The following is a 10,015-nucleotide window of genomic DNA, read 5'->3' as shown; positions in this document are numbered from 1 at the left end:
TTATGTTTTAAGTTGTATCTGTAGTCATCCATCTTTTCTTTGTTTGTTCAGCCATAGTAGATTACTGTTTACTCGCAACACTTGCAGAGAGCGGAAAAGCAGCCGCTTAGCTCCGCCTACCCTCTCTGGCGGACCAACCACTGCTGGCTGATGGAAAACGCGTCACTAACTGGGCGCCGCTTGTGATTTTTTCTGTGAAAGTCGCCACAGACAGCCAGTCTGTAATACTGCAATCACCATTGTGTTACCTCACTCGTGCGACAGATAGAGACTTAACAGACATTTATTTAAATTAAAATCTTCGAGATTATCACTTTAACTTCTGGAATATTACATAGAAGTTTTAAGGATATGCTGCATATTCCATGGATTTTTGGACAACCAATTTGGAGCCTCACATATTGCATTTTAGCCGTCACCGTCTTGGTTTTTTGGAGACTTAAATTACCATGTTTAGACAAGAGTGTGGAGCCGGAGAGGAACGAGGGCTCAGCAAACACTAAGATGTCAGCTAACGCTAGCTCTAGCTCGGTTAGCAAGGTGCGTCCGACATTTCCGCTAACAGTGACATTGTCCGGGCAGGCTGCGTGTGTGAACGCCAACGACCAAATGTTCACGCAGGCTTTTTCCTGCCGGCCTCCTAGTAAAATGTCTGCAGGAAGTCGGGGTAAGCAGGTAATAGTCAGGAACATTCACCGTGAGCGAGTGGGCAGTAACGTTTATATCACGGTGCGAAACCAGAAGAGCGACACGTGACAGGATGATTAAAAACATTGGAGGTTGAAGAAGAAGGATCATTTAAGACGACAACAGCAAAGATATCTGCAAATCTGAGAGATGAAGAGCTCCAGGCTGTGATGGCCGACGCTGAGATAATTAAGACAATGGTGCAGTGTACTTTTTACGTCATGTCCGGCCTCATGAGAGACTTCTTCTGCAACCAGTGGAGTCACTCCCTGCTGGTGATTTGACTCCTCAAATAGTCCATCTCTGCGTAACACTCTTAAGCATCTCTGAGAGCTCCACAGTTGCAAATTAAGATGAAAAAACGGTCTTTATATTCGACATGTGCGGTTTGTCTTTTATTTGCATGAGATACAAATACCAAACAATGGATCCATTTGCTCTGACACTGGGCGATTGCTTTTAGCTTAGCAGCCTTTTATTCCCGTGTTTGCTCGTGGATTTAAACTCAGCCTTTTAGCGCCAACTCTGCAGGCGTGACTGGAGCTCCTCGTGCCAGAGGCCTCATTAAACAAACACCAGTGTAACAGTGAGTGTGCTGCTGCAGCCTTGCACAATGTTTAGGAATGTGCACAGACCTGTGAAGGGGAAATTTGATTACAAAGTTTTTTAGGTAAGACTTAGTGAAATATGCAGGTACTTTTTTCTTAATCCTCTTGGTCAGGATTAAACATCTCCTCAAAACATATTTAAGGAAACAAAACAATCATTCCTACCACGTCTGAGTATAAGTCCTTCTGGTTATTTTTCACTCCTCCGTCCTCTCTCAGTAAGTTTTCTATGAACATATCCTCCAATAGATGCCAAAGATTGTGTGTGAATGTGTGTGTGTGCAGCGGGGGGTGATGAATGCATACTTGAGAGGTAACCACTGGGGGTGGGACCCCCTGGCCTTTAGGATGTCAGCATAATGAAGTAAAACTTTGGGACCTTATTGAGCTCCAGGGAGACCCCATTCACCGCGGACAGCACCCCGGCCTCGGGCCATTATCTTAGTCTAAAATGTTTTGTTCTTTCTTCAGTCTTCACCAGAGCTGTTAGCTGGAAATAATGAACCCCTGTTCATCGATAGACTGCCGGATTCTCTTTTTACTAATATTTACTTGTACTATAAAGTGTGTAACAAGTAGAACTTTAAAGCGTAATTGAAGATTTTGTGCACCTGTTTGAGGAACGTACGAGACGGGCGTGCAAAGGGTTAGATTTCCAAACTATACGATCCTCTGGGGGGTTTAATACTTTGAATTTACAAGATTATTTTTATGCATGTATAGAAGCTTAGCTGCTCCTAGATTTAGAGTCCATACTTCAGAAAGTTTATAGTCAAACTTTTAAATTAGGAAATAAACAAAGAGACAAACAGAACAACATGCAGAAAAAGGCCGAAAACAACAGCAGCAAATGTACACTTTGTGTAAATATCAGAAAATTTCAGCCTTTTTTTGTCCCTTAAAAACATTCTAGATACTATTCAAAATGTTTGAGGCAAGTTCAAAGGAAAAAAGTGTCCAAACAAAGAACATGCACTTAATTTTCTTTATAAAAACTCGTCTACAGAAAGTAGTTTCTCACAGGCCAGAAAACGTATTCTAGGTTTCCAAATGAAACCCATTGTTGTCTCCTCTCATAAACATATAGTCCTCGCTTTAAATGAAAAAGAGGTAAGGGATATTTTTCCAACAAAAGCCCTCTGAGGGTGTGAAAGGAGCCCCCTCGCTCTCCTAAACGCCTCGACACAGTTGGAGTCTGCCCCCTCCCCACTTCCCCGGGTCACTAAAGGCATTGAAGTTTTAGAGGGCTGCCACGGCAGATTACTCCACACAGCTGTCCCAGCACCGTGGAAATGAAGTTATGCCCCTTGTCAGCTATGTTTTGTGTTCCTCCCTCCTCCCGTTCTCCTCTCGCTCCTTCACACTTCACACCGCCGCTCCCTGGCCGGGCTGCGGGAGGGATCAGGGGAGGTAACCGGAGGACAATTCCTATCCAGCCATGGCAGAGAGAGGGGATCTGATTGGTTGGTTAAATATTCCGTCTTTGCATCATTATTCAGAGAGGCCTGAAATCCCTGACATTCAACCCAGCCGAGCCCCTTCCCCCCCATGAACCCTCAATCATAAATCAACCCCTCCTCCACCTTTCCCACCTCTCTTAAAGCTCAGGGTTCTGCCTTCCTCAAGTCCACCCCCCAAACCCCCAATTACTGTGGGTCACCGGGGTTTTTTCACCTCACTTTGCTTTTAATACGTTTGTTTATTTTTGGACAAAACTGAGCAGTAACCCATTAGCATTTAGCAACGTTAAACTGTAGCAACGTAAAAATGTTTAAAATGAGAATATCTTGAAAAAAAAAACACAATCACACCTTTTAAAATCAAAACTTACCTTTGCTACATTCAGACGTTTTGCTAGCAAGAACTGTTGTTGTCACTGTTAGCCTATGGTTGCTACTGTTAGCTAACTTTAGATGCAGCAGTTTAGCTGTTTAACTAACTTAGTAAATCAGTTTGCAGACTATTATAGGTAGGTAGGTATAGGCTGCATTTCAATGGTGTTATTGAAAAATGACAGGAAATTCAGTGTCAGTGTTTATCTTAGTCTACTGTCGCAACTGTTCAGCTCGGCGACACGTCCCACTTTAAGACTTTTTTGTATAAATGTGTATTACAGAAGCCAAATACATTTTTATCTGTCACATGCACAGTTATACATAGTACAATGCTTTGTGAAATGCTTTTGGTAGGCCTACATGTCCAGCAAAGGAAATAGACACATTTATTAACATAAAATAAATCTAAAAATACAACACTTTAAAGAGTACGCTAACATTTAAAATGTAAAAATATAGAGTAGAGAATGAAAGGGAGAAGGAACAAAATGTACAATAAAATTTAAGAGGTATGGTAAAGACTACCTACATGTGCATGTATGGGAATGTGTTCCTATTGCAGCTACACGATTTGGCTAAGATTTATCTTGCAGAGCAGGCAGTCTCCCCCTCATACTCGTAACACCGCTTATACCATCTGCACTCTTAGATGCCATTGGAGCTGTTTGTGTTGTAACACTTATCAACCTAAATACTTCAGACCTGTTTCAGAGTCATAAACAGAAAAACTTACGAATCATGTTAATACCACTTTTACACTTTAAAACAGAGGGTTGTTTTATTCAACTTGCTCGTGGACTCAACTTGACAGCATTTATACTTTTCAAGTAATCGATCTTAAAAGCTTTCAGAAAACGAACAGCAGCAGATGACAGATTGACGTGATGTGTCACAATCACATCAGTTTCTATTGGTCCAAAGCCAACGTGGGCGGGAGTAATGGACACAGTATGCTTGTTTAATTGGCGCAAATGGTCCTCATCTGTAGACATGCAGTTCTTAATAATACAGCACAATTTTATAATTTATTGTAAATTTATCAGAATTATTTCCTGGACCCCCAGGCTGTGGTTCACAGACCCTCAGGGGTCCTAGAACCCCAGTTTGAGAACCACTGTTGCAGAGCTTAATCAAAATGATTCTTTTTTATCATCAAATATTTGGTCAGTTTGTTGATTAGTTGATTAATCATTTGGTCCATGCCGTACAGAAATGCGTGGAAAATGTTCAGTAAGAGATGTCTGTATATTATTTTTTGTCAAACCAACAGCTGAAAACCCAAAAGTGTTACATTTATAATAAATGAGTCAGATTAAAACAGATGAAACCTCACATGTGAAGGGCTGGGGAATAGTTCTAACTCAGGATAGAGATCCAAAACACATGGACTTCTAATTTGTTCAGCAATTTGTTTAAACACAGAGGAAGAAATCTAAAGGTCATAGGTCACAACATCTGCATTTTTTATAAGAATACTCCTTTGCATTTTGTGGCTGTTGTATCTGACCAAGCAAGGTGTCCGACTCAGCTGTGTGCCAGTTTCTACTGGTTCAAAAACAAGTTGCAGTTTTAACTTTCCATTGAGGAGCTGTTTCTGTAATCAGCAATCGTGTTTGAAACTTAAACCTTTCTGTCTTTCTCTCAGTCAGACCTACTTCATCTCAATTTGGGTTCACACGAGGCAAACCTGAGTACAAGTGATTTAGCAGCAGCTCTCTTTAGTCCAGGACTGCACGTTTCAAAAGAGGCTCAAGAGGAAAAAGTCAGTCTGAGGCGGCTGAGAAGATTTAAAAATGTTGTGCACAGGAGTTATTTTATTGCTACTGTGCTAACCTGACACCAATCTGCAAAATAGGCCCAAATAAAACCTCCTTCTATTAGCTTATGTTGTTATTTAGATGTTTATTCAGTATGAGCTGCAGAATAATGATGCATTGTGGGAAAATAATGAACAATGCACATATTACACAAGTAGCCAGGTACCAATAAAGAGACGAATAAGAGAAATAATGACATGGGAACGTACACCAAGTGCATATAGTATAGCAAAATCATGCCAAAGTCAGGCTGTGTTTGTTTTTAGTGTAACCTAGAGGACGGGGGCTTCAGGGCGGGGCAGAGGGGAGGGCGGCCAAGCAACACTTTGAGTTATGATGAAGCAATTTTAATGATGTTCTGGTCCCCGCACCAAAAGCCCACGTCGCCTCTTTTCTGTTTCAGCATGGGAAAAAAAACACAACATTCCTATTTTCCTCTGGTGCCAAAAGTTAATTGAAAACATTTCAGGGCAAAGTATAGTCTGGGGCCCCCATATGATCCTCATCCCTTCATTATCCCCAACAATAATAAAAAGGCATTACAATTATTAATGGTTGCAGCAGGGGCCGGCTCTCTTAAAGTGACAGTGACAGGCTTTTGCTTCTCACAACAAAGGCCCAGAAATGCCCTCACCACACTGCTTTGTTGGTATTTTTAACAATCACTGCCATTGTAGGATTTATTATTTGGGTCTGTTTTTAAGACTGTTTAAAGTTTATTGATAGCTTATGTTTTCAAAAGTCTTATTGGATAATAGAGTGCCAAACTATGATGGAAAGAACCGCTAAACATGTAGTTTTAAGAGAACCACCTCGCACATATAAATGAATCTGTGGACAGACTCTCAGCAAGACTTAAACCAAGCAATAAAGCTGAACGTTCTCACATAACTCCTCCGTCCTCCTCTGGGATATCTGTCTCCTCATGCTCCCCCCAACTCCCTGAAAAGAGGTGACAGCGAGGAAAAAGAGTGAATGAAGTGCCCCCACATTGTGCCGCTGCACCATTGTGTGTTTTGCATCTCCATAATAGAGGTGCCACTCGACTTCTCCTCCAATCAATGGGCTGGAGGGCCCATCTCTTTTCCCCCCTGAAAAGCAACATGGCTGCCATCAATGGTTTCAAGACCTATTATCACAAGTGCAGGAGGGGACACTTGGCTTTTTTGTGAGTGTAGAGAGCTGACGGATGAGCCACAAGTATGTAAACTGACACATGTAGCCTGCATTATCACTGCTATGATTAAAATTGACTGACATATTTCACTCTAATAAACATATTATGATCATGAATAAAAGTACGTACTGCATAAAACAATCATGATGAGCAAAAATGAACTTGTTACTACTTTATAAGGACTCTACACCGGGTAAAATTTAAGGGCCATATGGGCCTTATGACACCTACTGCTTAACTAATGCAACCAGTTATGGTTTATTTAAATGCATAATGGCATATAAGATACAAAAATAAGTACATGTAAAGTAATTAAGTGGGAATGCAAAAGCTTTAAAACTTCAGCTAAGTTTCCGAATGATTACTTTTTGTACTTTCAGTGGCACCTGTTGATTAAGTGTGGTCCCAGATCCATTTGGTGATTGCTTTAGACAGATTATCGAAATAAAGTTGAAGCGGAAGTGGCAGTCATTAAAAACTTTAAAGTATGACATTGATAGAAGTCATAAAAATAATTTTAAAGTACTTTAATATCAGTAATTAACAGTTGCTCCAATAGAAATACAGGTATCAGAAATGCCTCCGATATAGCCTAAAAAGCTGTATCTTGTATTAGCGAGTACGCTGTCAATGCACTAATCAGATACAATAATTAATTAGCCCTAAAAATAATAACTCTTGTTTCTTCGCCAAAATAACCCAGCATTTATATAATGTATGGCTGCAAACAGCAACTATACTATTTTAGGACCTCTGAAGTATTGATTTGAGGTAAATTATGTGACGTTAGCAAACAACAACAGTGTGGTGCTAGCATAGAGCATAATGTTAGTTAAGCTAGCATCATTTCAGTAATGTTTACCCATCACACATTTTAAGGCTGTACTTTTTATTTTAAGTGAAAGTACTTTAAAGCAGATAAAAACACTAAAGAAAGATGGTTCATGTTAAAAATCAGTGTTTCTGTGAAGCTAGTTAGACACAGGACATCAATCGAGCTAGCTAGCCGAGTTACGGCTAACGTTAGCTCAGCTTGTTTCGTGGTGCTCAGCTTGTTTTTCGGTTAGGATTTCTATGTGCTGAACAAAATCATACAATTATGATAGCAATCCTTTCTCATGCATACAGGGTTAGCGCTATATAGCTGTAAAAATATACTTCATTTTATTGCATTAGCATCTGAGGGGTACTCTGTATCCGCCAATACTCAAGTCTAAGAGTCTGTATCAGTAAGAAAGAATGTTATAGGAACATCTCTAAATTAATAAGAATTAAGATAACTGTAAATGTATTGACTTGCATCAAGATAGAAAAGTTCAAAGCAGACACATCTTCCAATTGAATCATTTAAAAACTCTTATTTATTGGATGTGCATGTACATTCAGAGGAGTGTGTTCATTGTGGGCACTCTCCACTCACCAGACCACAAACATCTTTTTTCTCTCTGTGGGTCTTTGTGAGGACCTCTAACAAACACATGGGGGGGGAAGATAAACAAACTGACCGAATGCTTCTTCTTGTGCTGCAAATCCCCCGAGAAGAGGACGACCCCTCTGTCGCCTCTTTGAACAGTTTTCAAGAATTAACACTTTATACTTTAAGCAAACATTTATGTTTAAAGGGTCAAGTGTGTCACTCTTTCGAGCTTCTTGTTTCAGATGCATTATCTGCTCTGCCCTGGGATTCAGGCACATTTCAAAGGCTTACAACAACTTTGGTTTTTAATGAAGGGCTTGTGGAGGAAGTCTGTGTACAGCTGGTAAAAGAAAATTGCTCTGCTTTCACAGCGCGCCTCTGATATGGTCACATCTTGGTGAATAAAACCAGACTTTTTAGGCACTTTTAACATTTTCCCTCCTCTGTGGTCTGAAGGCAGTAGAAGAGGGTGACTCACCTATACTCGTACAGTGCAAATCTCTCGTCTCATAAACAAATACTTTTACAAAACCTGTTTATTATACAATATACTGTACAATTTAACTTTATATAGCTAGCATATACAAAAATAGGCATTATCAGATGGCTAACATTTTGGAATGTATGACTATAATTTGACCAATTGGCAACATATGCAATTGAATTGATCCTTAAACCTTAATTATGCTTTTGATACCACTTTTAGATGAACTTGAAGAAAGAAATTCATGCTAATAGGCCCAAATTTTAGTTCAAGGCAGATTCTGACGTGTTTTCCATCGATAAACAAGGTAACTGACTTTCTAGCTGCACTTAAAGGCATCAGCTTTTTATATTAATCTGGTTAAAACCAAAATGGTGGTCAGGACACTTATCACAGTCTGACAAAGTAAGGAGTCACTTGAGTTTTCCACGTATTGATAATCCTCCTGATCGATGTAATCATCCTCTGAATCCTCCTCAGAGTCTGAAAATCCGCTTCCCGCGAACGCATCACCGGAATCGGAGCAGAAAGTTTTCATGCTGACTTTTATATACTCGCATATGTTCCTGTCCGTGCCGTCACACACGCATGTGTCCAGCTGCTGCGCTTTGGGTATGGAGCGCATGTTTGCTATCACCCTCCGGCACCCGTCCGAGCACCTTTCCCCTCCGAAAAGTTTCCGGCAGTGAAACAAATAATCCCTCATTGAAGCGCTGCACGCCGGGTCCGTCTCACACTGCCGCCGGGCCTCAGTGCAGCCCATGGTGCTGGTCCGAGGCAGACACGGTTCGATGGCTTGTTTGGTGCCCCTGCAGACTGGATCCAGGGCACAATCGCAGTCCTCCAGAGCCGGGCCACTTTGAGTTAAATTAAGCTGAATTAGAGAGGATATGCAGTGGCTGGGACACTTCTTACGCTCTCCATTGATGACAGAAGCGCAGGCGTAGAGGTATTGATCGTAAGCGTAATGGCACTCCGGCTCTCCGTGGCACTTGAGGATGGCTTTCCAGCAGACCAGCCGGCGACTGTGGTTAGGAGACCCGTCACATGAGCCGATGATTAGGATCAGTATACTGCATATCAAAACTGCCACCCGCTCCATCAATATGGCACGATTTGCCATTTCCAGGAAGAATTAGTCTTAAAAACGTTAGACTTCATGAGGGCTTCTGCGAGGTTACTCCCTGGTGGTCTCATATCATGTCAAAGTTGGTGTTTTGACGTATTTGAGGCGCCACAAAGTATGAAAAAGCTCACTGAGGGTGCCCTTAACAAGTCGATCATGTTACGACTTCAAACGTTTTTAACTTAGTGTAAAGTTTTTAGTCGTCCTCACTCCCAGTCCAAGGCTTCACGTGCGCATACATCCGTCGTTGAACTCGCTCACAGACGAGTAAAAGTTCTGATAAACTTTAACAAACAATAAAACAACTTTTCCCCAAACTTTTCCCACAATAACGCGATATATCCTTCTCCCAAAGATTCGTTCATCCGCTTTCTCTGCCAGCCCGCATCCCCTCGGTCTGCAGCAGCTCTGTGATGAAGTCTGTGTAGTGATGGGCTGATTAGGTTACTGCAACAACCGCGTCTGATTGGTCCGATAAACTGTTGTGATTATTTCGTCACACGCAGGCAGTGACGCAAGATGTTGTTTTTAAACTGAAGTGAAGGAAACTTTTTGCAGCGGTTCTTATTATAATCTAATTGAGAAAAACAACTTTGAATTTCAAATTATCGCGATATTTATTGAAACAGTAGTGTTCTATGAGATCAGATTACAGTTGTGATTGTTTTTACAAGTTCAAATGTAGACTAAAAAAGCTGATAAATCCAACAAATCCAATCCATAAATTATAGAATAAAACGCTTTAAAACGTAATGTCTTTAGTGCATTCAAATATATATATATTAAAAGTTGTTTAAATTAATTAAATAAAATAAAGTATAAGTATAAGTGAAATAAAAATAATAAAAAAATCGGGTATTTCAG

The 10,015-nt window shown here is 40.7% G+C and overlaps 1 protein-coding gene across 1 annotated transcript; it reads right to left on the bottom strand.

Moving 5' to 3' along the window:
• Window positions 1–7,478: 7,478 nt before the first annotated feature.
• On the bottom strand, window positions 7,479–9,541 carry gas1b (growth arrest-specific 1b). The gene has a single exon (XM_069673654.1). The coding sequence runs from the start codon at window positions 9,146–9,148 to the stop codon at window positions 8,372–8,374; it is 777 nt and encodes a 258-aa protein (XP_069529755.1). The 5' UTR covers window positions 9,149–9,541; the 3' UTR covers window positions 7,479–8,371.
• Between the last annotated feature and the right edge of the window lie 474 nt (window positions 9,542–10,015).

Source organism: Semicossyphus pulcher, unplaced genomic scaffold, assembly GCF_022749685.1.
Source record: "Semicossyphus pulcher isolate SPU_LCO1_2020_fin unplaced genomic scaffold, fSemPul1.0.p SCAF_22, whole genome shotgun sequence".
NCBI lineage: Eukaryota > Metazoa > Chordata > Actinopteri > Labriformes > Labridae > Semicossyphus > Semicossyphus pulcher.
The sequence above is the reverse complement of the archived record's forward strand: the minus strand, read 5'-3'. Positions and strand labels throughout refer to the sequence as shown.

Coding starts and splice junctions, on each gene's coding strand:
- gas1b (XM_069673654.1), bottom strand. CDS start 9,148: ATGGCAAATCGTGCCATATTGATGGAGCGGGTGGCAGTTTTGATATGC.